Consider the following 27,685-nt stretch of genomic DNA (forward strand, 5'->3'; position numbering starts at 1 on the left):
AAATCATTTTCGAATGTGTAAAATCGCATGTAAACGTGGTTTATCGAAATGGGTTGAAAAGCTTTGACAAATTGACCAATTGATTCAAGGAATGAGCGAGTACGAGTCGGCGAAAAAAGAATAAAAAAAAGTGGGAGTCCGTGTTGGAAAATCGGAGGTTTCGCTACGACAGGTGGAAGAGTAGGAGGATCGTGACTCGGTTACAAAGTCTTTATTAGTTGGTCGGCAAGCTCCGACTCGACCAGTTCACCGACTGTTCCACATCCATTTTTTTTATTATCTCGTTTGTTTGTTTCTTGAAAGATTACTTTTTCACTGGGACAAATTTCCATCCGGTGTTCCACATTCGCGAGAGTTTCTTGACCGTCCCTCCGTACCACGTTTTTCCTCGTGCGAAATTGTTTATTTTTTTATTTGTCTATTTTTTTTAAAAATCGATCTCATTTCCTCGTGATCGAATTCGCGTCACGGTGAGTAGAGTGATTTCGTTTTTTTACTCTCTTACGTTCGACGGTGCACATGCAATATTTACTCGAGAGAAAAAACAGCGGGAGCCAATACTTGCAAATAGGATACTCGAGGACGCCTAGTTTTATGTACTGTCACTTTTCCAGTCTCGAGCAATAAATTCAAGAAGTTGTCTCTCAAAAGCCACACACACATTTTTTTAATGTTTCCTTTCCAGTCCAATTTGCATGATGCAAAAAATATTCACTTTTTTCACAATGATGACAATAAAAATAATAATGCTCACGAAAAATATCAAAAAATATTTCCCCTTCCCCCTCCCCGAATTTTTGAATTTTTTTGAGTTCAGAGCAGCTGTAGAAAATTTTTTTTTTCCACGATGCAACAATTGCTGGTGGAAATTCGAGACTTACTTTTCCTAAGAATATTAAATTGACACAGAAAAATGAGTTTTTTTATGATATCGAGATAGGAATTTCGTGCTTCTGAGAATGTTGCAATCAGCAGACTCGAGTGTGTGCCGCATTTTAATCTAATGATGTTAGCGATCCAGATCGATACAGCAATGAAATGATTAATTTTCCTTGACATTTTATTCATGATTCTTCTTGGCAAAAGCAAATTAAATTGATACCAGTAAGACTCAGTTTATTCCTGATGTATTTGGCCTTCGGAGAATATTCCCAATGAAATTGTCTAGTATTTTATGCATCATAACGTTATTCATTTGCTCCCAATTATTGAGCATCGATAGGAGAACAAAAATTTCTGTTCACTGAAAAAGAAACCAATTGAGCATCTCTTAACTCGAGTTCCATGAAAAAATCGACGAAAAATGATGAAATAAATCTCGAATGTGGTGCGATAAAAGAAAAAAAACGAACAAATATTAGGCGAGTAGAAATCGAAGATCGATCAATTCCGATTTTTCTAGATCCAAAGCACTTGAGTCCATTGAAATTCTTATCGTCTAAACGGACTAGGTAAACTCTTCGATTGGACTGAATGCGATATTGTGCATGGGAATCCTAATTGATAATTATCGATCTTTGTATCGTCGGTCTCGAACGGTTTTCGTGATCATGATCTTCAGGACGTCACGACACAGACAATTGCTTTGCAAATAAATGACGTGATTTATCGAGCGATGAAATTTTTATGAGAGCGGATAAGAGAAAGAAGAAAATCAGCGTTCGCGGCTAGCCTGGGGCGAAAGAATCTCGAAATAAAGCCCCGCAGAATCGAATTTTTCAAATTTAACGACCGAGGAAAGTGCTTCGTCGCAGTGGAAAAAAGTATCACACAGATGATTAATCGTGCGAATTAGAACATCGATAAAAATTAATATTAATTGCTAATTAAAACGTGCGATAATGAGCGTGGCACATGAATTTTATAAATAAGCCAACTGCGCACTACTTTCGGCATAAATGCATGCTTGGCACGTGCCACAGAGAAGAACAAGATCTGGAGGGATTCACGTAAATTTTTCCAAGGAATTGCGTCTGTTAATAATTTTTATGTTTCCTTACAGAAATACGGCGAGTATCGTCGTTGCGGAGCAGACGATTTTCCGAGTATTTGAGCATCGTTGAGAGTTATCGTGATTGAGAGAAAAGAAGAGGGAAACCAGACGTATCTCCGTGCATACAATGTAACATTATCATCAGCTGCATCACGAGCAAATAAAACGAGGAACGGTCTGATCCGGGCTTTGTCTCGGTGAAAAAAAACAAACGCGACTTAAAAACAAGAACATTCCAACCGGAGATACGCTGTTCTTTTTTTCTCCACGAATATACGGAACGAAAAATCGTAAAACCGTTGCAGCAGGGAGAGATACTTTTGCTCCACGTGCGAGTGAGTAACGGCGTGTCAAGGCGTCGACTCGAGAAGATACGCAGACATTAGCGTAGAATAATCGGCCAATAAAACGTTAATCACTTTTACTATCTCTCGCATCTCCATCTTCCCGTCTTTCTCTTTTCATTATAAAAGCAATTTTCTCACAGCGACTCAAAACCAAGGTTTATCAATTTATCCGAGAGATAACTTTGTCTCAAGTTCGTCCAAGCATCTCATTCTTTCATCATTTTACCCTCGAAAATTTTGCACCGTTTTTTCTTGCCCCCAAACGCAAACAACCGCCTCGCGGACTTCTCGAATCGTATTTCATTGGATATATTCAAATGAAAACAAACTTGAAAAAAGCATTGTTATTCGAGCGAGCGAAAGTGTCCTCACCGGTTGTTCTTATCCTTGAAATTATAGCCGCGATGGTCATTGCAAAAAAGAAATCACCGAGTCCCAATTTCAATGTGTCCTTCGCGATTATATACCGCCGTCGTGAATTCACGATCATAAGTGTCAATGACCAATTGCGCCGAGTATTTCGCAACGCGTTATCCCCGCACACGTATCTCGTTCTAATGAGGCCGAAAAAATTGAGTTTCAGAAAAATTCATAATTATCTCGGTCAAAGCCGATGACACTTCAATTTTCCTTCATTCACTCGACCCTAAAAAGGGAAAGATAAAAAGCACAAGTAACGAAAAAAATGTAGCGAATCGTGATTGAAATTTCTGTTAAATATGCGTAGAATTATAAATTCGAAGATCCTCATATTTTTGCCTCGCTCTTTTGGCTCCCTCGCAATTAATTAATTCCCGTCGTACGCAGATCGGCATAATCATCTTTTCAATATAAATTTCCAGGTGAAAGTTGAATTACCAGTTTTATTGCCATTGATTTTCTTTCGTTAAAAGCGAAGTAAGTGAATAAATGTGTCGAGGATAGCGAATTTTTCAATGCGATCAAGTACAAACTTTAATTACACGCGTCATTACGATTCCTCGCATTCCTTCAACTAATTATTCTCCGACGGAATAATAAATGTTCGTAATAATAAACAATAACGTGGATAAGGATTTAAGAAACTCGAAACAACGATAATGATTATAACAGCGAGAGAAAGGAAGGAACGAGACAATGAATTTGCAGACGGTAAAAACTTCATTATCTAACAGTGAAATCGGAAATTCTCGCGAAATACAATCTACTATTACACAAGTCGTTCGAGAGAATTTCGAGATCGTACGCGCGAATAAAACGTGCATTCGTGTCATTTTATGCTTAATCTATCTTTTTTACTCGGCCCGTGAGTAAAATCGAGCGATAAGAATGTATCGAGTTTGTCAAGAACTTTGGGAGAATTGGAAAAGAAAAGTAGAGATAGAGAGAGAAAGAAATATTTGTACACGGAGAAAACGAGGCCGAAAATTCTAAAGCAAAGCACAAGAAATATAGTATCCCGGGAACAATATTAAGAATTGTTCTTTCCACCACAGTAAAAACTCCACTCATACCTTTTATTCAAAGAGTAAAAAATCTTTTCAGTCACTTCAAATATTTATATTGCAAAGTCTGCTCGGGCGACCCTGAAAAAAAACGTATTCGATGTATATTCGTGTATTTATCATAGAACTTACTATGCTGAGAGTGAAAATTTGTGATTTACAATAAATGTTCACTCGTCAGCGAGTCTGACGTGATAAATAACACTCGAAAACAAAACGAAATATAATTCTGACGTGCATGACTTTGTGCACCCATAAATAAGCTGTTTAGAATTCGAGTGACGAAAAAGTGAAAAATTTGAAAAAGTATCTTGAAAATTGAAAAAGTAGATACTTAAAAAATTCTTGAAAAATAATTATATTTCTTGCAATAAAAAATGAGTAAATGGTTGAGAAGATTTGAGAATTTTCTTCGATTGAAGAATTATTCAAACGGATTTTTATTCGATACGATTGTATCTTTATTTACGTAACTGAGGATTTTTCCTTTCGTATGACCTTGAGCAGCGTCGTTCCCTTTGCCGGTGCGACGACAATGGCTCAGGACAATTGCTCATAAAACAAGTAAACTTTTGTGACTTTGGCTCTCGTAATCGCGCGTTTCGCGCGTACGAACGAGTATATAACGACGCAGTCACGTATAGACACGTGCGGTCGCTTCTTTTCAAAAGAACAAATTATTGCTTCCAGTTGACGGTGCCCCACCAGTGGGCACGGCCTAAGAGCAAAAAATGGCAGCGAAACTGTGGCGTGCATTTTCGAGGAAACGCGTTGACGTCGACGACGACGGCGACAAGGGCGAACTCGCGAGGGTCCTCGGCGTCTTCGACCTCACAGCCCTCGGCGTAGGCTCCACTCTTGGCCTCGGGGTTTACGTTTTGGCAGGCAGAGTCGCCAAAGAAACCGCTGGCCCCGCTGTCTGCATTTCGTTCCTTATCGCTGCAATTGCATCGGCATTCGCAGGTAAAAATTGCTCAGGCAGAGGAGAAACCTCGTCATTTTTTTCATCGGTTCAACTCCCGGCGAATTTTCATATTCTCCCGCAGCGAGCTTCATTCTTCTCCCGCCCTCGATGATCGCTTTGACCTTGGTTTTTTAATGAGCTCAAAAACTTATTCGTTTTCTATTCCTTTATTGAGTTTCGTCATGGCGCCGCATTTACACTTGAAGAGAGTCAACAATTGTAACAGTCGTAACTACATCCTCGGGTTATTATTTGAGCAACAGGTTTGAGGTTTTTCGAATAACAATCGGTATCCATTGCACTAAGATATACCTTATTCTGATAGCACTCAATGCGCGATTACCAAACACGTTTCATGGCCATCGTGCATGCACAATTGTCGATCATGAACCACGAGACTTCACCTCGTGGTTAAATTATTTCGAAGGTTGGTGCTTTAAAAGAAAAAGAAAAAAAAAAAACATTGTATCGGGGTTGTTATTCTTGTAGTTGAAAGTTGAGTGTTTTGCGAAGAATCGTTCAATTTTTCATGGGCAACGATTCACGAAAGATGTCAAGCTACAATTTGCCTACTCGTTTTCCCCCTCCTGCACCGTAATTTCGCTCTGTGATGCTCGATCAGATGGAATTTTGGGATTTTTTAAAATTGCATCCCTTAAATAATGCTCCGAAAATCCTCGAAGCGACAATTTGTTAAAATTTTATAAATTTTTTCGAAACGTTATTTGGAAACGTAATAAAAAGTATTACGCAGCGACGACGTGCCAATTCGAACGTAATACAATTATGAAATGATCCGTTATCCCAGGTATGTGCTATGCCGAATTCGCGTCGAGGGTACCGAAAGCCGGCTCTGCATATGTTTACAGCTACGTGACAGTTGGCGAGTTCATAGCTTTCGTAATTGGCTGGAATCTCATACTCGAATACGTGATCGGTGAGTCGGAACACACGATTTCCCTTTCGAAAACACTCTTGATTATCATTCGTCGAGATACTCTTTTGTCTTATCAATCTATTCGGAGAACCCGGACACATCGAGATATTCAGGATTAAAAAAAAAACCGTTTATATTTTCGGTGCTGCCGAGCACCCAAATCCAATTGTCCGACGCCAATTTTTATGTTTCAAGTTCAATTGAAATTGTTCCTTCCAAACGAGAAATCAAGTTTCCACTAATTGATTTGATACTCAAAAGAGTACGTCGGAAAAAAATTATCGAGTGATTATTATACACAAAAAAAATGGATTTTTAAAATTCATCAATGCTCTGAAAGTTTTGTGTATGAATTTATGAAAAATCTAATAAAAATAATTGAAGAATTTGCGAAAATGTAAATCTTAAAATGAGACTTAAAAAAAAATGTTAAACCCGTTTTTTCCACGGCCAAAATCGCCCGTCAGTCAGTGGTGGAGTCCTCTGAAGAGTGTTTTCGTTTTAATGATCCTTTCAACTGAGAGAAAAGATTTTTTCTTCTGTCTCCAGGCACCGCGAGCATGGCCCGAGGTCTCAGCGACTATATTGACTCTCTACTTGGCAATGTGATGCGCGATTATCTTCAATCAATAATGCCCATTGATATTTCATTCCTCTCGGAGTATCCGGATTTTTTCGCCTTCGGTATGGTCGTTCTTTTGGTCGGGCTACTTTGCATCGGTGTCAAGGAATCCTCGTACTTGAACATGGGCTTCACGGTTATAAATCTTGCAACTATTACGATTATCGTCGTGGCTGGTGCTATTAAAGGTGATCATCGAATAAACTTGTTTCAAGTCCCAACGATACCGTTGAAAAAATCGAATTTTCCGGAAGTTTATTTTCGGAGGAAAATGCAGATTTTCCCAATATCGAGATCTTTTGAATTAACGCAACTATTGAAATTTTTACATTTTATAGCTGATCCAAAAAATTGGAGACTCAAGCTCGAAGACATACCCGCCAGCGCTGAGAATCCAGGGACAGGTGGATTCATGCCGTTCGGTTTTGGAGGTGTCATGATCGGAGCAGCCAAATGTTTTTTCGGCTTCGTTGGTTTCGACGCTGTAGCTTCGACCGGCGAGGAAGCAAAAAATCCACAGCGCACAATACCAATTGCCATTGTTATTTCTCTGTCGATTATTTTCGCGGCTTATTTCTCAATTTCCACGGTTCTCACGATGATGTGGCCTTATTATGACCAGGTAATCAAACTCGCTTAATCTTACGCTCCGACGAACTTGTTTTCCCCAAGAAATCGTTTTTTCCCTACTTTATCGTTAGTTTTTTTGATGAAACTCCTAATGAGATATTAATCTTAGAGATTGAATAATACGCTTCGTTTCGTTACCGCTGGTGCCGAAACCGTCGAAGATTTCGTAAAATTCAACAGGACCAATTTTGCGCAGCATGAAATTGCCCACAAAAAAGTTCTCAGTGACATTTTTCTACTCTTAGTATTTTCTACTCGAGAGCTCGAAGAAATACCTGCTCGAGGGTCACGCCCGAAGCTCTTTAAGGTATTGATTCGTTTCGCCCTCGGGCGAGACTGCTGAAAATTTAAGAATTCTCTCTGGTGCTACTTTTCAGGAAATTTTATGCTCTAGAAGATTGGTCCTTGAGACTTTTACTCTATTTTCAACGGTTCCGCCAACAAACGTCGTGGAAGAAGGCGTATCCTCAAATTTTCGCAATAAGAGATTTCATCGAAGGAAACCTGATCGAAAAATCTTATTAGACATTTAGATCTCGACTTTAGTCGTAAATTCAATATTTCAAGAGTTGCTATTCGCGGTGGAAAATTTCCTTCGAACTTTGGCATGTTTCTCTGGCACTGGACAATTCAGTCGCACATGTTTAATCCTTCCTATCCAATGCTAGAATCCACAAGCTCCATTCCCATACGTCTTCGCACAAATTGGTTGGCCTGGTGTCATGTGGATCGTGAATATCGGTGCGATATTCGCTCTCTGTACGAGTCTCCTCGGCGCGATGTTTCCGCTTCCTCGTGTACTTTACGCCATGGCTAGTGACGGTGTGATTTTCAAATTTCTTGCTAAAATCCATCCGAAAACTCAGACTCCGGTGATCGGCACTGTTCTTTCCGGATTGCTCACTGGTAAGAAATATACGAAAGAGCTTTTCATCGACAGGGACGACAAAATTACAATTAAATTACTGCGGTGAAGAATGCTTTCCACAGAGTCGAACTTTCCAAATAGACTCTCATTTTCGAATATTTTCTCCAGTTTGCAAACTAAGACTAAACATTAAAAAATTGTTTTTCAGCTGCGATGACTCTCATTTTCAATCTTAAGCAATTGATCGACATGATGTCGATTGGAACTCTTCTGGCTTATACCATCGTTGCAATTTCCGTGCTTATACTCAGGTAAATATTTTTTTTTCTCGCAACCTCATTCTTCAATTGCTAACAGTATTTTTGTCGTGGGCCTTTCGAACATTGAGTGGATTGACGTCTATTTATTTTTTATTCTTAAACTATTCTTTTTATTCTTTTTTCTTATTTCATAGGTATAAAAACTCAGAGTACGAAACTAAACTACCGCCGAACGCACTGCAGTCGACACCGATGGATTATTTCAAGCGGATTTTCAATCTTCACAATATCAAGGAACCAACCAAGTTTTCGAGTACGGTCGCAAGTTACGGAGTATTGGCATTCAGTAAGTTTCAAACAGACTCGACGAAACTTTGGTAAACGTGAGTTAAAAATGTCAAAATTGCTTCAGATATTTTTTTTCTTGAGATGCTGTGTCAGCACTAATTCAGGAAATTCAAAGTAATCGGGATCGAGAAATGCTGTGGGCTTCGTTCGTGCTTTTCGATTCACTACCGCGTCATTGATAAAATGAGAAGAAATTTATAACTTTCTTGTTCGTCGTGTCACAGCTATCACGGTTCTGATTTTTGGCTTCGTTCTCAACAACATGGGCGACTTCATTGGGGAAACAGTATTGACCTATGTCGTATTAACGATTTTGGGCCTCATAATGCTTTGGCTCATAATCGCCATCGGTCGACAGCCAGTCCAGGCTACAAAACTCGCATTCAAAGTTCCTCTCGTTCCGCTAATTCCCTGCTGCAGTATTTTAATAAATCTCTATCTGATGCTGCAACTGGATTCATTCACGTGGATGAGATTCGCCGTTTGGATGATCATAGGCGAGTTTGGTTTTTCATTTATTTTCAATCCGGCAATGAGTGAATTGACAGTAGAACAAAATTATCATCGAAAATCAAATAAATTGGGACGTTTTTTTTCAGGTTTCTCAATTTACTTTTTCTACGGAATTTCTCACAGTTTACAGGGCGAAAGAAACAGCCTGATTCCAAACACGGTTACGACGCAATATGCCGAGCCTGTGAAAACAGTTACTAAATTTTAAATTTTTCAAATCGAAGAGATGAAATAATGAAAACTGTTGAAAAACAATGTCATTGAATCGCCTTAAGTATAATCATGCAACGTGAGCACAGACCATAAATGGGCATAACGTGTAACTGGTTTTATGCGTTATGACATGACCGGAAATTTACAAACTCAACCAGCAATTACTGGTTACAGGTATTTTTATAGTTTCAATTCATTTCGTAATTCATCAGTTGCATCGCTACGTTAAGCACTTTTTTGACACATGATTAATGAGAACCATCCATGTCCCGAAGCTACGACTCATGATTCAAAGTTGCAACGAGGTATTGTCGATATTATTAATAATTCCATGAATTCAGTTTAAAAATAGTCCGATCCATAATATTTGAAAAATTTCATTGAAAACAAACGCTGATTTTTAATGTTCGAAAGATTCATTACAAATTATTCGTTCAGGCCTGTGAATTTTTTCACAAAATACTATTTTCGTTGCATTCATGACAGTCATCGAAACCATTAAGCGTTATTTCTAGCTCTTAAAATGTACATAATGTAATTACGCATGAACGTAAGGAGATATCGCAGAGGAATAATTATAATTTATATGACTTTGTATAAACTTTTATTGTACAGAGATATAAACGACGATGGATTGTTTTATTATTTCATTATAATTTCCTCATTGTCCCTCTGATCTGACAGTTGTAGAAAAATAACAAAAAAAAAGAGAGAGAGAGAGAATAAAAAGCTCCGAGAAATTGGTTGGCCGATGATTCTTAAATGGCACTTGCAAATCATTTCAAAATTATAAACACAAAAATCTTATGAGGACTAGCGCCTATTTATCACTTCATTTTACCGATTATATTTTGTATATAAATATATGTATATACACAGACATTATCTCACTCTTTGGTTATATTCAAGACGAGCCTCAACATTGATTTCATTATTCTTTGATAAACCTTAAAATATTCTCCGTCGAACAATCACACTATATTAAAAATTAAATGTCGAGCAATAAAAGTGGAGTCGCTCGGAATACTGTGCAGTTTCTTATTATGCGTGAATAGACGCAGCAGAAATGGCAGAATATATTCAGAACCGTTGGTTCATCATTCTCTTAATCCGTTTTTTTCCAAACATATTTTCAATAGCTCCAGAAATCATGTCCGGATATTAAGATTTTGGATCAATATCATAAAATTATAACAGCGGAACTGATCGTTTATAAAAACTAATTCACTCGTGTTTGATGTTACGTTTTTCATCGAATAATCAGTTCTATGGATAAAAAAATATTACGAGAATGGGCGAAGAACAACCTGTAGTATCATTTGATCACTTGTCTTCAGGATGAAGTGAGCATTTCAATAATTCGAAAAAGGCCCGGATTTGGGTGATCGAATATCCGATCTCGTTAGGCTATTTTTATATAATTATAAATATGCTGTTTGTCCGAAAATTTGGTGTCTTGGATTACTACTTCGATCCGTTTACGAGGCCCCCAACGTTTATGTACTGCCAATTTGCCTTTAAGAAGAAAGCCGTTAGTGGAATCAGTTGGGAAAAGTCGACCATCAATACAAATGAAGGAAAAAAGAGATTTATCGAAATCTGACCGGAGACAAATGTAATAAAATTATAAAGCAATGCAAAATAATAACGTGAATAAAACTGAATAAATTTCATCATAAACTCACCCCGATTCCAGTAACCCATCCTGTGCCAGCTGGATTATCGTCAGTTATGCCAATCCTCCGACAAACTATTCCAGCACCAGAAATCGCCCAAACTTGACCGGTTTCTCTGCCAACCGAAATGTGACGGAATCCCTGCTTCGCGGTTATTACCGATTGATCTGATCCAAAGCAAATATTATTGAGCACTGTCATAGCTGAGACAAAGGAGAAAAAGATTCGAGAAACCAGAGAATTGAGGCTGAAGAATTGATGAATGATGATAATTCTTGAACACTCAAATAACAATACTGAATCATTTCACAAGCGAATGAGTAACGATGATTGGATTGAACGCTTCGTTTTGTGCGATTGAAAAAATGAAAGCTTTGATTGAAAAGTACACGAAAAAAATGGGCATTTAATATAATTAATACCAATATGAATAGGATCGTTGGGCATCGCTGGCAAGGTTTGCCAGTGGGTTCCCTCGGGAAAAACTTTGGGCTGAATTTCCCGTCGAACGGACAATCTTCCAGAATCGTCGAGCGCCCACACAACGTTCGAACCAACGGATATTTGCTTTAGATGTGCACCAGCCGGTGGCTCGACATTCGTCCAAACTTCGCCTATCGGCTTAGCAGCAGTTATTCCAAACCGCCAATAGGAAGAACCATTTTTTCCAATCGCCCAAACTTGATTGTGTGGACCGCATGATATGCCGACTAATGGTTGATCGCTTGGTATGTGCTCCCACGTAACACCCTGTCAATGAAATAAGCAGTCGATCGTCGATCAATGAACAATTTAATTTGAAAATAGCAGTCGAAAACACACAATTTCTAAGGATAAATTGAAAAAACGTTTTTACTCAAAATTACGAAGCATTTCAATTTTTCGGGTACGTTCCATAATTACCATGGGACAAGATTCTGAAACTCCTCGTCTGAAGAGAGCCTCGCCATTGGCGGCAACGGCCCAGACGTCGATGGGTGAATCGGTGCCGGGTTTTTCAGAAACCTAAAATGAGTAAAAGCTGATAAAATTAGATAGAAAAAAACCAATAAAGTAGCCGATGAGGGTTAATTTGGTTGCTACTGACGTATAAAGAAACATCGACGACTTTTGTGTTGCCCAATTCTTGCCAAGGGCCGCTACTGGTTAGAAGACAACGCCTGAACCATCTTCGTCGTCTGACGTAGTCGGTAAAAGTTTTTTTGCCATGATACTGCGACGGAAAATCGGTAGCGTATTGCCAGCCGTCGCGATCAACACCTCCCGGGGTATGAAAATCAATGATCCAATCGGAGACCCAACGCCAATGCATCGACAGCAATTTCGTATGCTCTCGAGTACGTTTGTGGCGTCCCGTTACGTCACTCCACATGTAACGATCCGTTGGGAGTCCATGCGACGTGTAACCGGTAACTGGATTCCAGCGTTGATTTTCGTACACGAAATAATTGTGAGTATCCATCATTGGATTTATTCCCGTGTTGCTGGCTTCCAATCCTACACAAAAAATTTTCTTGTCAGCATTCCCATCGTTTTCTTCACCCATTTATTCGCCCATGAATATTGAATTTCGATATTTCCGAACTTTTCTAAAATATGAGGGTATAAAATGATAGTTACCCTTAAGAAAAAGTCCACCCCAACCTCCTGTGTAAACCCAAGCAGTATTGTCGTAGCCGATCCCCCAAGTTATCCCTGAACTACAAGTCTCAACCTTTTTCAAATGACCACCGATTTGTCGCCAGAACATTCCCATCGGCTCGATTATAACCTGTCAGAACGAATTTTCAAAAAATAATAAAATATACGCGATTCAAAATGATTCTTATTTGCACGTCAAACACATTTTTTTGTTTTACCATGGGTGATTTATAGAGCACGGAATGCAACGTCATGAGTCCTTTTATTCTCAAATGCGTTATACTTTGCGGAGATATTCTGTGGCTGAAAAATGTGAACTCGTTATCGTTTATGAATATACGATAACCGTTGTCCTCGCAAATGATTTTCAGCGTGAAATCAGAGCCGGCTTTTATAGGGCTTTTACCACCTCTCTCCTCGTCACCCCAGTGCCCATTTTGATAAGTATTTCTAACGATTAAGTTCTCCTTCAACCGTGGATTGAAGTGCATCGCAATGTCATGCGTATCCACTGCTCCTTTCTGCCGCAAGACCATCGTCATGTGACAAACGAGATTGAACGATAGCCTTCGGAAAAAATAACAAAGATCATCTGCATTAGTCAACGCTGATGAATCGAGTACTTCGACGTCAATATTTTGGGCCAGTGATTTCTTTTCATTACCGATCGGCATCGTCGTGAACACAAACCGATATGTGTAAAGCGCTCCCGCACTGGAAGCCATTCTGCAAAATACTTTCGAAGGGTAAATTTTTGCCAGCAGTGTCCAATTCTTGTGAATAAAGTCCCTCCAAATATTGATTTGCCTGCGGAAATAATTGGGTTATTGAATTTTGAAGGATTTTAGAATTCTCAACAACGAAGGGTTTTCTACCTCTGCCAAAACAGGATCGTAAACGAAAACGTCACCCAGAGCTGTGGTAGCCCAAATCGAATTGGGCCCAGGTCTTCCATACACGTTGTTCATTTTGCAGGTGACTGAAGAAGAGCGATGATGATAATTCAATGAATTTTGTTACTAAAATTTTGTGAATTTTACCTGAAGTTATGTGACCCATCCAATCTTCCATTTCTGTATCGCTGGCGAATTGGAGTCTGAGGACTTTCGATCGTGGCAAACGAGGCGTATGGATCGCGAGCCTTGGATTTCCAGGCTCACTGCAACAAACGACGCAAACAATTTCCGATATGGGAAATTGCATCTGTAAAAAGAATGACGATGATAATGTTATGAGCTAAACTCAGTCCATTGATCAAGTTCATGCACACAATTGCACCAATGAGAAATGAATGAAAATAATAGTTAACGGAAAAAATTGAAGAATTAGAATTTTCGTTTGAGGATATAAAATTCATCGAGACTTTTATAATTGATTGATAATTTGATCATTTTAATTATTACTATCGTCGTTGCTCCATCAGCATTCAGAATCGTCAATGTTCCAGAATCCAATGTCCCACTGTCGCTGCTTATCCACTCGAGTTCTATAACGCAATCTTCGTACACGAGACTACCTTTGAGTTTGCAACGAGCATCGCCATTTTTTACCCAGGATGATCTTTCGATCGCTTTCTCGTATCTCGAAAGATCGAATTCAAGATTTTTTATACGATTTCTTAATTCCTCGAGAATTCGCATTCTCCACGGTTCCACGATTTCGCCTTGAACCATCGAGTGTGTTCCATCTGCAATCCTGCAAAATTACCAATTCATAAATTATTGAACTTTCCTCAAATTCAGTTTTTTTTCTGCAATCGACCCAAAGTTTTTTTATTTACAAATAAAAAATGATGAGAACATCAATGAGTGGTTTGAAAGCGATTTTTCTTATTAGTTTCATCGTGAAAGTTTCGAGTTTAATCAATCGGTGAGTGCTTGGATCGAAGATTCATGAAAATAATCCGCTGAAAAAATTCGATTTACATGCGAAATTTCATAACTTACCATTTCGGTGGATTTGACGGATCAACGAAACAAGCTCCGGCTTCAACTTTTGACCAGGATACATCGCATTCGGCCCAATAAACAGCGGCCGTGCTCTCATCTTCGCCGTAAACCCCCGAGTCACCGGTCAAATCGGGATCGAAAACGCTTCCGTCGGTTTCAGGATGAGCTTCGACACCGACCATCGAACCGACCGAATGTACTGGGCTCCAGGCAGCCGGATTTACCTGCAAAATTCATAAAACTTTTTTGGATTTTTCTTTCGTATCCATTTACTCGAGCTTTATGGTTAAAAAATAAGCTGAAAAAATGAACGGAAAATAATGAATTTCGGAGAAAATTCATTATAAAATCCTTAATGATCCAACCTTAACTGTACTGCCCATTCCTTTGCCAGAAACAACTATTGATTCGCCGCTCTGCGATAAGGACTCGTTTGAAATAGTTATACTGGCAACACTCGCTTCCGTTAAATCGCACAATTCCACCGAGTTTATTGATCTGTCAAATGATTGGGATTAAACTCCAGTGTTCGTTCAAGAATCTTATAATAAAACCGAGAAAATGGATAAAAAAAAATTTACCGATTTTTTTCCTCGTGCTCGTACATTTCTTTGAACGATGTTTGTTGAATGTTACCGGACGGTGTACCATCGTTCGTTTTTTGCCATAACTTCAATGACGTTGGCGTAGGCGCCGATCTTGATTGTTCTTCCCAATCTCGTATCAGTGCTGTACCTTCGCTCGTACTGTGAGGTCGATTCTGAAATTGTCATGAAAACTTTACAATTAAAGAGTGTGAATTCACGGTTTATGATATTTCTTCTTCCATCGCCTTATTTTTGAAAATTCAATTAATACATAAATTACCCGAAAAGTTTGGATATAAAAAACTTTGTTTGGGCCTTGATTTTACTTGTTCAAGGACTAAATAGAAAGTTACTAAAATTGTTATTTCATTTATATACCAGAGAACTCCAGCTCTGATGACGATGTTGCTGAGGTGTCCCGCACATACTGTGCCTGTTGCTCGACGACAAACTGGCATTGCTACTAGCTCGACTTAGCTGAAGGGGAACATTAATTAGTCGCCATTTCTTGCCAGTTAACTCAGACCTGGTTATACCATTGCGATAGTATAAACATCTGTCCTCATAACCGATGGCCCAGACCTGGACAAAATATGTTTATACAAATAAATAAAACGGTGCAGAAACGTCCAAATAGAAAAATCCTCCTTCAATTACCTGGTCGTTTGGTGCTACCGAAACGAGTGCCATTTTACTTAGCATCTCAACCCATCCCGTACCGGTTGACAATTGCTCGCAAACGCCACTCATTTCGCCCTTTATCCCCTTCCGAAACCAAACGCTGCCCTCGTGCGTTACTGCCCATACAGCATCGTTTCCAACGCTCACTTGCAACAGCCGAAGATCCGATTGTGGCGGCTCCACTTCTGACCAGTCATCGCCTTGGGAAGAAGCCGCAACATTTATTCAACGAATTTTGGTTTATTGAACGAGATTTTTTATATTCTAATTTGTTTACTGTTTTTTATTTCAAATTTGATTCGAGATTCAAGCGTAGATTTTTGCTTGAAAAATTGTGAATTGATTTTAGGACCCTTTCTTTTCTCTGGGTATGAATGAAACTCAAGAAAAAAATTTCGTACCCATTGGGTTTTCCCTCGTGACACCAATGCGTACGATCGCTTTCCCATTCATGAGAATTGCCCAAACAAGCCCAGAAACTCCTACGCTTATTTGGCAAACTTCGTATCCTGTTGGCAATTTTATAGCACTCCATCTCTGGCCCTCGGGCGAAGTCGAACTGACTCCGACCCGGAACATTACCTGGAAACATAATATATGAGATCGACGCAAATTCTCGTTGATGCATCCTCAGCTCGTCGTATGGAGTCTCTCAGTCTTACCCTTCCATGAGCTGTAACGGCCCACACGACTAAACTTCCAGGACTCCCTCCCGGAATTTGATTTCCTCCAATAGCAACATCGATGAAAGGTTCCTAGAAATATCAACACTTAATCTGTCTTTAAATCGTACAAATTTCTTTATTTCGTTTAAAAAATATTTTCTACTGCCACATTTTTTCCAGCAATAACTTAATTATTTTTATTTTATTCCATTCGATTAACTGACCTTTGTAGCATCTTTATGAAGAGGGGCAATAGCACACCAAGAATTCATCGCACTGTATCTGCGATATCGTACCCATTTGCGCCTTCTAACGCAAGATTTCCATTGCTTTTTTGTCGAATAAGTTGCTGGAAAATCAACAGCATAAGTCCAACCCTGAAATTAAATGAACGAACAATTAAATTTCGTTTAAACTATACACGAACGAACTGTAATTTTCATGACTTGTTAAGTGAAAAAATTCTCATTCTAACATCGTGATCCAGAGGCTGTCCATCCAATGTCGTTTCTATGTGCCAATCACCTTCCCATTGCCATGCCATTGATGGTAATTTCACTTTGTCCCGAGAACGATCGACCGTACCATCTTGATTTGAAAAATTGTATCTATCCGTTGGCAGTAATCTCCCGCTGAAACCTTCCAGGGGTAACCATCTCTGTTGACAAATAAATAATTAATGAAACTAAGGAATACTTTAGTACGATTGAAGATGTCTGGATATTATATCCAGAAGCAGACTGAAATGAAAGAAACCAGTACATTGGAAATCATGTTGTAGAATTTCATGGAGATTGATATTTATCACTGAACATAATAAAATTCTTCACTCTCGATATAAAATTTCAAGGATTGTTTGACATTTGACTTCAAGAGACGTGATATAGGTTTTTATTATTCTTTGCTATGTAGGGAATAAACTTTTTTCAACAGAGTTCTGCAAACAAGTTTTGTTGAATTGTCACAAACCAATCACAGAAAATTTTCCAATGAAAATTAAATGTATTGAGACGGCCTACTTCACGTACAAATGGAACTTTTTCAAAAATGAGTGGAATTTATAAAAATTTCATTTACCTCGTTCTCGTAGGTTTCTTCTTTAATTCTGATAGGTATATCAAGTCCATGCACATGGACATAAACCTGTCGATCACCGCCAATGGCCCACATGAAATGTGGCACAGCCGAAAGTTGTTTAAACTCAAGGCCAAGATACATGAACTCTCGCCACATTCCGCCGGACGTAGAAAGACCAAAGACTCTTCCCTCATTGTTTATAGCATAGAGATAAGAACTGGGCATATTTGATGTCACTGTTTTATCTTGAGAAAAAAAGAAATATTTATAATGATAGATATGATTCATTCAAGCGACATTGTTTGAACGGGATTTTAACTATATTTCGAACGACTGATATTCCCCACAGATTTTAAAATAATTTGTTGGAAAACTTTGTATGTCATTGCATATCACTTACCGAAAATCCTTGGGAATCGATATTTTTCTCAACTGATACTTGCTATGATTTTTTTCTCGACTCGGTCGAACGTATGAAAAATTTGTTCTGACGAATGACAAGAGAAGAGAAACACCAAGACACTTTTTAAAATATAGCGAATTCGTGATCCAAATATGGAGTTACACGTAGGATCGATAATTCACGCATTGAGACACCCAATTAATCTTCAATGACAGCAACATACGTGCGGCAGTTCTGCCGGAGAGCATTTGAAATTGATTTTGACGTTTAGAGGTTGTGTCATAAGACAGACAGAGGGGGAGAAAACAGAAAAGAGCAGGCTTCGACGCGTGGCGTCGTCAAGGTGCGAAACGATGAAACGCTCCAAACAGCTGCGCGTATGATGGTGCAAGGGGGCAAGGGGGTACCGAGGTACTGCGGAGCTGGATCGACTTACGGGGTTCCGTGAACCTCTGTCTGGCTACTTTTGGGTTTCTAGCTTCTCTTGAGGGTAAATCGTTTGTCAGGCTCTTGGCAGTGATTGTCGGATTGAAATCGACGTTTGTCGGGAATGAATTAATTATAAATATCGAAAACAAAAATCCGTGTTAAGTTAATCGATCTTCTAAAATTTTGAGATACGAATTTTCTAACAACTAATCGAAATGCAAACATTTTTTCAGTCAGGAATTTTATATACAAAAAATTCAGTATGGTTATACGGGAAATTTCGAGTGTTTAAAAACCTTTTTTTAATTATTTAACATACATCGATGTCAAAATTGAACTTGAATTGTCAAACACAACTATTTATTTACAAAGTGCACATAGGATAAAAACAAAAGTGGATCTCGTGAAAAAATTCTTATTTAATTTCAAGTTAAGGGCTAACTCATCCCCCTCCCTTTCCCTCGGCCATAACTATGTAAATCTCGTAACGCTTAGTCATTTATAAAAATAATACAAAAGACGATATTCAATAATAAAAATACTATATCTCCGAGTTTTTTTTTAATCCGTTTTTTTCCAAAAAGGAAAAGAACTTTTTTTAATTATTCAACTGACATCGATGTCAGTACTGAGGAATTGTCAAACACAACTTTTTCGCACTGCGACATTTGTGAATGATAGTTCCCACTACAGCTCATCCCTTATTCGGATGGCTAAAAAAATATCGCAGTTTTCTTTTTGTTCCATTGTTCATTTTTCCTACTTTCTTGTGGATAACTATATACCAACTTCTCCAATAATTTGTCTAATAGTGCTCATTTCGAAAAATTTCTTTTTTTAATGTTCAATAGCTTTCCTTGGTGTAGATGTTATTGGTAAAATTTGCAACGCTTTGAAGCAGTTCCCACTTCGATGAATGGAAAAAACATGTTTATAGAATTCGAATGTGGATGACAGAAAATACGGTGGAATAGAGAACTCGAAACGGAGGTTAATGCAACATCGACAGGTGAGAAATTGTCTAGAAGAAAAAAGGCAATTTGCTCGGCGCTGCGGCGAGACGCGGAGTCGTCGTCATCTTCGGACTTCGCGATGGTTCACGAATATGGCTAGATCTTGGTGTTTGTTTCGGTGTCGTCGATACAGAAGAGAGATTTTTCCTCAATGGTTTTACCGGTGTTTTGACTGGCGTTCGCATTTTCGGCCTTCCTCGAGCCTTCTTTAGAACTTGTTCCGGCAAGAGAGAACTCCTTAATTCTTCTCGCTGTTCTAAATGTTGCTGAAATTGCTCGTATTGCGCAACGCTTCCAATCGTTGCTTGTGTGTCATTCATCAATTCTGTCTGTTTAGTCGTCGATCGATTCGAAGCGTTTAACGTTTTTATTAACTTCCGAGGAATCTGTGGAATTAAATTTTGAATTATCATATGATTCACATTGAAAACTTGAATTCTTGCAAAAGGAATAAAAAATATTTCATTAGAACAAAATTGAGGCAATGGGCCCACAATTGGACCAGCGATGGACGAGCATAGTTTTTTGGAAAAAAAATGGCCATCATGTTTGAAAACAACAGTAGTAACTTTTCAGGCGAAAAAACGATGATAAATCTGAACTCCGATGTCTCCGATCTTTCTCCGATACTATGTTGTAATGAATTTTAGAAAAATCAATTCTTTTTTGAAAGGCAGAAATCCACGGCGTAAGTAATACCGATATTTCACGGACAAACAAGCAAAAGCAAAAAGAATATAGAAAAAATTTTACCCGATTACTTCTTCGTACTTTCGAGGTACAAACTGTTGGGCGAGTTTTGTCGCTTTGAGCCATGCGATTACGTTTAGCTGAATTTCCTAAAGGTGACTTGTCATCCCTTCTCTTAACAGATGTGTGAGCGGGTCTTAATAGACTCGTCGTTGTGGCTGGTGTACGTCGAGAAGTACTCATAACTGGTGTTTTTTTTAATGATTTGTCCTTCGCTTTTGCTTGCTAAATGTCAAAATAAATTTACAAATTGCTTAATTTTGTTCGACGAGAAGCTGTCAATATTGTCAAAGGAACGAATGCCTTCCTTATTTATTTTTTACTCACACGTTGTTTTTTTAGAGTTTCTTTCATTTCGGCATAATCTTGGATGGATTGCCGGAAGAATTGATCACAAGACATTCCATTGATGGTGAAAGGTTCTCCGTTTTCAGCCTCGTAATGTTCGATTAGTATATTTATTTGTTCCTCAAGTTTAGGCAATTTCTTTTGGATGAGCTTACGTTCTTTTTCCTCGATCAATAATTGTCCTCCGCGGTTGTGCAGACGTTCTGGATCGTTGGCTCGTTGATCAAGCTCTTTTCCTTTCTCCCACAAATTCTCGCATTCGTTCACTAGTTCGAAGAGTTTTCTGAAAATTCGAATGTCTTCGTTCAGATTCGACAATTCCATGAGCTCATCAGATTTTATAATATTATGGCACGAGTTGACCTGAGAAACAAATAAGAATATAGCTTTACTTATTTTTGTTGTAATACTCCCGAAGTCTTTCGACTTCTGCATCGTGAATCGTGAGCAGATCCTCGTCGTACAAGTCAATATAATACGGCTTGAATCTCTTGCGCTGATCCTCGCCAAATTTGCATTTGTCCCACAAACTTTTCAACTCCTCCCGAACTTTTTTTACGTATTTGGCTATGTTCTCACTGCGTTTTTGCTTGCAAAGCTTAATTTCTTCTTCCAACTGAAAAAAAAAATCCCCTTTCATAATCGACATTCAAAAAGTTGCAAATGGAATAGGTGATCGAAAAGATATTTAAAAAATTCGAAGCAAGCAGGAAAAAGCACATATCAAATGTTTAAGACTTTGGGAGTAAAAAAATTCGATGACGAACTTACGGCAAAAAGGTCGTTGAGGCTGTATCCTGAATATTTATCAAGGAAATTTTTGCATGAGTCTCCCGGCACTTCGAGATATTTCCAGAGAGCAATCAATTCTTCTCGTCTCGAAGCTGCTTTTTCTTTTGCAGTGCTCAAACTTTCTTTCAGATAGTCTCGTAATTCTCGCAATTTGACCATGTTTTGGGCTGAATAAACGAAATTATTCTCGTTCGTGCATACCAAAATTTCAAAGTCAGAGTTCGGAACGTATGCTAATGCATCCATCATGTTAATTATTGAATGCTGCATATCTTTGAATATGCGCTCGAGGCGGATCTGCATTTGAATATTTTTGATTTTTTACATATAAAAATGATCGCTTTAAAGAATAATCATTTCAAGAACTACAGTCTTGAGCAATATGATAACTTTTATGACTGATACATAGTAATTAACTCACTTTTTCATCTTGTTGCTTTTCGAGATAAAACTTGAAGTTTTCAAGTTCCTCGTAACTCGGTACACCAACACTTATGCCAATTGGTTGCACACCCAGGGCTTTGCAAATATGACGTTCCTATGAATTCAATGGGTATCATGATTAGACTTGATGCAATGAAAAAGAGTTGCATTTGGAAGTTCAAGTTATGCTGGTACGTCTATTCTTGAATATTGACTCAAAAAACTAATACAAATGAAGAATGAAAATTTTTCAAGATCAATATTCTTTTGGTACTTGTATCCACTGTGTTCTCAGCTATTATCGAATCATAATACTTTTACCTGTTCTTGAAGTTCTTTTAAACACTGAAGACGCTGCTCTTTCTTTTTCTTCAAGCTTTCCAATTGAGTTTTTAATTTTGATTGAACCTCCATCAGAGGTAAACTGTTATACGATTCAATTTCATGCTTGCATTTCAACTCTGTACACAATACATCAATTGACTCAAGCATCATAGCTATACTGTTCAACAAGTTTTCTTTTCTATCCTCCACTTCCTTTATCATGTCTTTTATCAGGTCCTGGAAACAAAATAGTTTCACTTAAACAAAAAGGTTGAATTTTCACAGCCCAAAAAGTAAATTTGTTAGAAGTTGGCACTTTTGCAAAAATAAGTATGCTGCGCATTAATGCGCTGCTTTGTATTTAAAACTTTTGACAGTGCATTTTTTATATTCATATATGAACATATGAAAATAAAGGAGGGATGGAGTACCAAAAAGTGCGATGTAGCCTGTTTGCAATTGGCTTGACGAGTATGCTCGTTCAATCCTATTTCGTCCCATAGTTCATACAACTTTGTGAACAATTTATCAATGGAATTGTTGATGTCTTGTCGAAAAGAATGCCTGGAAAAAAACAGGAATATAACCAGATTTTCATAAGCCTGAAATAAATGAAATAAAAAACAGTCAGTGATGAGAACATTTTTTTCCCAAATCAATTAAAAAAACTTTCATCACTGACCTATGAAACAAAAAGGCGACATCAAAAATTAGATATATAATAGATCTGGATACAACGTGAGAAAGAAATTTCTCAATTCATCTTTTATAATAATTCTCTTATTTCATGAGAACACAAAACCGATAGAACTTTAATGTATTGTATACAGTAAATGATCTATTGTTGTTTGAAAAACTGTTTATTTAAAATATGGGCAGTTTTCTGCAGTGCACAGTTCATGGTTTTCCCATTGTGTATTTTGGGCCCAGTTTAGTCGTTTCAGATATTTTCGTTTAAAATTCTGAAAAGAACTAAAGCATATTCTTCAAAGATTTGGTTGAAAAAAGGGAGAGAACAGCACGCTTCGTCTTGACGTATCGTAAGTCCAAATATTTTTTCTCACGATAGCATTCAGCCCCACACCGGGCCCGCAAGTCGATACGAGAATCCTAAGTCCAGGTGGGATCGCCTTTTTTGAGGCCGCATCAAAAAGAAAAAATCAAAGAGCTACGCACTAATTTCATCAATACATGGAAAATTAACATTATGGGATGCCAAATTTGTCAAACAATAAAGTCCCTAATGTTTTTAAATCATAGTGAAATGGAAATAGCGTCGTCATTGTGTGTCAACGACGCGAATGCCAAAAACTCCATGGCTTTCACTCACCATGCCGGTTGATCACTCATTTTGGTTAATACCAGCGGAACTCACTGTAAAAAATTACTGTTTAAGTAAACAAAATGCTAAAAAAAATATTCAACGATAGACGAATTAGAACAATGTCGCGATCCCATGAAGGCGATTCTCGTAATTCAGAAAGATCATTCTCTTGAGCAAATTCTTTGGACAGAAACTGGTACATACAAAGCTTAATCACAACTGTTTTTCTTTTGAATTCTACGAGATACCGATTGGATGTTGAAAATAATTTTGCGCAGTCGCTCTTTTTTCCTTTCAACCTGATTGGTGTTCATAAACACATTAAAGTTTACTGGTAGCCAGCGACCACAGCTCCCTCGCGGGAAATTATGCAAAATCATAAAGCGGGAAATTCAAAGGAATTATCCCCTATCGTCGTCTCATCGCGTCAATTCAACGAATTTCACTTTCGTAATTAAAGCTGATTGATTTGATAAATAGTTGCGGCATCCTCCTGAAGTGTTTAGGCTTGGACATTCCAATATGCATACGCGTATATTTGTTTGCGAAAGGTTATTATTTTGAGATGTTGTTTCTCCGTTTCTACATACATTTTTGTTTTGGAACCACAATGCTGATACTTCGAGAGCGTAATTCGTAGAAAAAAAAATAGATTTTAAAAGTCGTGAGGGGTCGAAAAAAAGAAAAAGTTGCCGTAGTCCATACGAAAACGAGAGAAATTATTTAAAAGAACTTCGTGAGCAAACCTAACGTTACGCGTCTTTTTGTGAAAGGCTGCTGCTGCTGCTGCTCTTGATGAATCGGCGGTCGGTCGCGCAAATAGTACAGCGCTTTTGTGCCGATGATGCGAAGCTGACAGTAAGTCAACCAATAAACTGGAAAAACTTTTGAATGGCAGAAATTGATGAATTCACTTATTTTTATAATCATTTACCGGATTAAAAAAGATATATAAATCAGAATCGTAATTTTGAGACAGTAATCTCTCAATCAACTGGAATCGTTTAAATCAAAGCATCCGATATATTGATAGATGAAAATTTTTCTACGGGTTTAGTGAAAAAAATAAGCGAGTTTCAAGATTTTCTACTGAGGCAATGTTTACCCAAGCTGTCATGTCATAGCTTATAGCATTCGAAAAAGAAAAAAATATGCTCAAATTTTTCTGCTTATCCGAGGTTAGTCCCTATGCAGATAGGGGACTAGCCAAATTTTGAAGAAACAAAAAAAATCAACGGTATGATCTTTGCTCGCAATGATTTATGATATAATTTATTTTTCAAAAAATTTTAACTGTGGAAGACTTCTGTCTGATCGTAAACGAAGTTAGTTCCGTAACCTATGTTTTCCGCTGAAGTGTTTTTTTCGTACCCGATTATCTCGGTTTTCTATCACATAAACAACGAATAGGAAAGTGAGAATAATAGGACAAGTTTGTTTTTTAATTCACGACCTCGGCATTCCATTTATCATAGCATAATGATCGGCAAAGTCAATACTACAAATAAGTCTTTGGCTGTGAGGACGAAAAAAGATAATTTGGATTTAGCTACTAAGCAACAAGTACAAAAGCCCAGTAGTAAGGTTTGTAACTTTTTTTTTTTATCGATTCAACTACAATATGAAACTGAGAAACAAAGATTTTACCTTCCAGAAGCTGAAACCATCGTCTCCCAATGATGTTTTAGTGATAGACAATCGTGGAACAACCATAGAAGTCACTGTCAAAACAAAAGGACGTAAAAGCAGCTCTGGCATGACTAGCTGCTGTTTGAATACCCCAAAAATGATGGAAGACAAACCACCAACTAATAACATCATCGAGAGTCATACAAGCAATTGGAGCAGAACCTTGAGAGAACAGAATCGCCCTGTTCTTAAACAAGGTTTGCAACAATTTGCTGGACAGATTCAATCGACAAAACATGCGAGACACGAAAATCATGAGCGCAAGGAATTTCGAACAATAACTGAAACTCACCAATCCCATAAATTTATACGGGTAAGTTTTTAATGATCACTTGAGAATTCAAAGTGTACAACTTGCTTTTTTGTGTAAAGGTAATTGGAGTTTTATAATTCTAGCAAGATAGCAGAATATTTGATGAAATTCCTGTTAAGCAAGCAGCAAAAAAGTCTTCCGAACAAATCAAAACTGTGTCCCATTCGGGAGTTCCATCAACAACAACGATAGCCAGTAGTTTGGAGTCTGTAGAAGTGACAGATAGAGGAGTTCAGTGTGGAGGAATATTCGATTGTTCAAACGACAGACTAGGGATCTATAATCCAGTGAGAGTTTTAGGTATTTTGATGCAGGAAATGGAAGGATTAGTGCGCGATGAAAGATCTAGCAAAATTTTGACTGAAATGGAGCAGGCACTTTTGAGGATACCAAAAGACCCAGGCAAACTTCCTCCTGATGTGAGTTCTAAAAAATATAGCTTTAAGGACAATCTACTTTTGAATTGAGGTATATAAATCTCGTTTGCAGGTCCTTGAAAAAATTGCACTATGTACCAAGTTGGAAGCCGGCATGTCGCAATTAGAAATTACCAGTAAGGAACTCGAAGCAGCATCCGCGAAGCTACGAAAAGACAAAGAGAGTTTACAACAGTATGTATTTCATTTTGCAAGGTTTATTTAACCACAGTTTTATATAAAGTGATGAAATTAAATTTTAATTCTCAATTCGATCTCGGTTTCTACGTTATGTTTCAGGCAAGTTGGAAAACAGTCCATTTTATTGGAGGAGAGTCAAAAACGTGAAAAAAATGCGGAAATGACAATTAAAAAATTGAGAATGGACTTGAATGAGAGTGTAAAAGTTGCTGCTGAGAACCGAAGAGTCATCGCTGCTCTTAGAGAGGAAAATAAGAGAATAGAGGCATCGCAAAAGTTAGCAAGGGATTTGAGGCGAGATTTGAATGAGCAAATAGAAGTGGCTGAACAAAGATACATGGAGGTACAATATCTCAAGTTGGAAAAAGACAAAATCAAAGCTTTGTCGTCTTACAAGGATATTATGCTGAACGATCTTCGAAAGAAACTGAAGTGAGTTTACCTGAAGCTGATAACTTTGAAATCTTGCGAGTAGTTTCTTGTCAGTGTCCTTGAAAAATAGAAGTATTATATTAAAAAAAAAAACATAGGCTATCATTGCTTTATGATTCGATGTTTCAATATTTTGTACAGAGAACTACAAAATCATATATCAGAGCAGCTGGTGACAATACGTGAAACCAGCAATCAGCAAATATCTCTGATTCATGGAGGTGTAGCCTGCTCTTCTCCTACGTCAACATCTTCCAAAAATTCTTTTGATCCCCACTCCGTTGCTGAATTATCGGAAATCTCGTTGCCCATCGTCGATTGTTTGTTCGAAAAATCGACCGCACCGATAGGTGACGCGTTCAACGCCTTGTCTGACAACTCCGAAATGAAAAGGGCTGCGGAAAAAGTGCAACAAGAATTTATCAGTCTTCCTGGCGAAGAAACTTCTCATACGATCTCTCTGACTCACGAACAGCATGGGCAACCGAAACTTTCGAGTTCTCCGAGTAAGCATCGATTTTTTATTACGATCCAACAAAACGGACCAAGTTCATTACCAAGGGTCTGATTTTCGATAAAAAAAAAAAAAAAAAGTATTGGGTTATGGCATCTCGAACAACAATATTCCGATTAAGGCGTTTTGTTCTTTTTCCAATTAAATGACCAAAGGCTTGAAACCTAAAGCTTCACCTCTTGATTATTTCAGATAACATGAAGAACCATTCGGAGAACAAGGGTGAATGGAAGTTGGAGGAATTTTTAAGCGCGCCGAACCTCGAGTGCAGAAACACCGGTGAATCATCGCACAACGAAGAAAATGAAAAGACGTCTAACCGTTCAAAATCGAAAACAAAAAAATCATTTTCGGCAACGGACAACAAACAACACAACGATGAAAATCGGGATCTGTTGAATGAAGAGGATGACAAGAAAGCGGAAATTGAACGTGCTTCCGGTGATCCGGTCCGTATTATGAAGGAACAATTTGAAATGATATTCGAAGATTTCCGGCGCCAGAGTAAACTTCTCGTCCAAGTACAAAGTCCGCCGCGGGATTATCCGCATGCAGAATGGAGCGACAGTTCACTGCCAACGATAAGCGTAATGTCTGAATCGAACGTTGCCTAATCGTTTAATTCAACATTCTTGAGATTAACGAATGAAAAAAAGAAATCGCGAGGGTTGCAGGTATTGTTAAACAGACGTAACAAAACCGTGTCCACCAAGTTCCAGTCTGATAAGTTAATTTATTCTCATTAAGCTCGTCATTCTATTTTTTATAGCATCACTCCCTGCGACAAGGGTTGCTGTGTACCTTAAAACGATATCAAACAAAAATATACATATATTTTCGTACGAAACGGTAAAACAGA

The 27,685-nt window shown here is 38.1% G+C and overlaps 4 protein-coding genes across 11 annotated transcripts; 2 read left to right on the top strand and 2 right to left on the bottom strand.

Annotated features, from left to right (window-relative positions):
• Nucleotides 1-194: 194 nt before the first annotated feature.
• On the top strand, nt 195-9,824 carry slif (slimfast). 3 transcript variants are annotated; one of them, XM_043416194.1, is made up of 11 exons: nt 195-470; nt 2,003-2,328; nt 4,515-4,787; nt 5,597-5,725; nt 6,275-6,535; nt 6,686-6,969; nt 7,646-7,883; nt 8,054-8,156; nt 8,300-8,451; nt 8,678-8,950; nt 9,053-9,824. In XM_043416194.1, the coding sequence occupies exons 3-11, from the start codon at nt 4,556-4,558 to the stop codon at nt 9,172-9,174; spliced, it is 1,794 nt and encodes a 597-aa protein (XP_043272129.1). In that variant the 5' UTR covers nt 195-470; nt 2,003-2,328; nt 4,515-4,555; the 3' UTR covers nt 9,175-9,824. The 3 variants fall into 3 exon arrangements, with proteins under 3 accessions (XP_043272129.1, XP_043272131.1, XP_043272130.1); XM_043416196.1 differs by lacking the exon at nt 2,003-2,328; XM_043416195.1 differs by lacking the exons at nt 195-470; nt 2,003-2,328 and adding an exon at nt 3,394-3,471.
• On the bottom strand, nt 9,765-18,184 carry Pex23 (peroxin 23). 2 transcript variants are annotated; one of them, XM_043416181.1, is made up of 22 exons: nt 17,856-18,184; nt 17,456-17,700; nt 16,854-17,036; nt 16,603-16,755; nt 16,376-16,468; nt 16,115-16,295; nt 15,690-15,913; nt 15,411-15,614; nt 15,027-15,205; nt 14,811-14,943; nt 14,443-14,669; nt 13,900-14,191; nt 13,537-13,699; nt 13,372-13,475; nt 13,161-13,303; nt 12,715-13,063; nt 12,476-12,626; nt 11,943-12,352; nt 11,759-11,860; nt 11,278-11,605; nt 10,865-11,022; nt 9,765-10,694 (listed from the first exon to the last, which is right to left on the bottom strand). In XM_043416181.1, the coding sequence occupies exons 2-22, from the start codon at nt 17,678-17,680 to the stop codon at nt 10,644-10,646; spliced, it is 4,053 nt and encodes a 1,350-aa protein (XP_043272116.1). In that variant the 5' UTR covers nt 17,681-17,700; nt 17,856-18,184; the 3' UTR covers nt 9,765-10,643. The 2 variants fall into 2 exon arrangements, with proteins under 2 accessions (XP_043272116.1, XP_043272115.1); XM_043416180.1 differs by having other exon boundaries at nt 10,865-11,058.
• A 446-nt stretch (nt 18,185-18,630) lies between these two features.
• On the bottom strand, nt 18,631-23,501 carry LOC122409745 (protein regulator of cytokinesis 1-like). The gene is made up of 9 exons (XM_043417513.1): nt 23,268-23,501; nt 22,369-22,501; nt 21,935-22,174; nt 21,612-21,728; nt 21,170-21,487; nt 20,791-21,014; nt 20,378-20,681; nt 20,054-20,275; nt 18,631-19,686 (listed from the first exon to the last, which is right to left on the bottom strand). The coding sequence occupies exons 1-9, from the start codon at nt 23,285-23,287 to the stop codon at nt 19,309-19,311; spliced, it is 1,956 nt and encodes a 651-aa protein (XP_043273448.1). The 5' UTR covers nt 23,288-23,501; the 3' UTR covers nt 18,631-19,308.
• A 520-nt stretch (nt 23,502-24,021) lies between these two features.
• Nucleotides 24,022-27,681, top strand: LOC122409744 (uncharacterized). 5 transcript variants are annotated; one of them, XM_043417509.1, is made up of 8 exons: nt 24,022-24,119; nt 24,737-24,845; nt 24,916-25,263; nt 25,347-25,682; nt 25,753-25,874; nt 25,980-26,312; nt 26,454-26,818; nt 27,019-27,681. In XM_043417509.1, exons 2-8 carry the CDS (start codon nt 24,741-24,743, stop codon nt 27,438-27,440), a joined length of 2,031 nt encoding a protein of 676 aa, XP_043273444.1. In that variant the 5' UTR covers nt 24,022-24,119; nt 24,737-24,740; the 3' UTR covers nt 27,441-27,681. The 5 variants fall into 5 exon arrangements, with proteins under 5 accessions (XP_043273444.1, XP_043273445.1, XP_043273443.1 ...); XM_043417508.1 differs by lacking the exon at nt 24,022-24,119 and adding an exon at nt 24,126-24,498; XM_043417510.1 differs by lacking the exon at nt 24,737-24,845 and having other exon boundaries at nt 24,098-24,119; nt 24,950-25,263.
• The last annotated feature ends 4 nt before the right edge of the window (nt 27,682-27,685 follow it).

This window comes from Venturia canescens, chromosome 4 (assembly GCF_019457755.1).
Source record: "Venturia canescens isolate UGA chromosome 4, ASM1945775v1, whole genome shotgun sequence".
Classification (NCBI taxonomy): Eukaryota; Metazoa; Arthropoda; class Insecta; order Hymenoptera; family Ichneumonidae; genus Venturia; species Venturia canescens.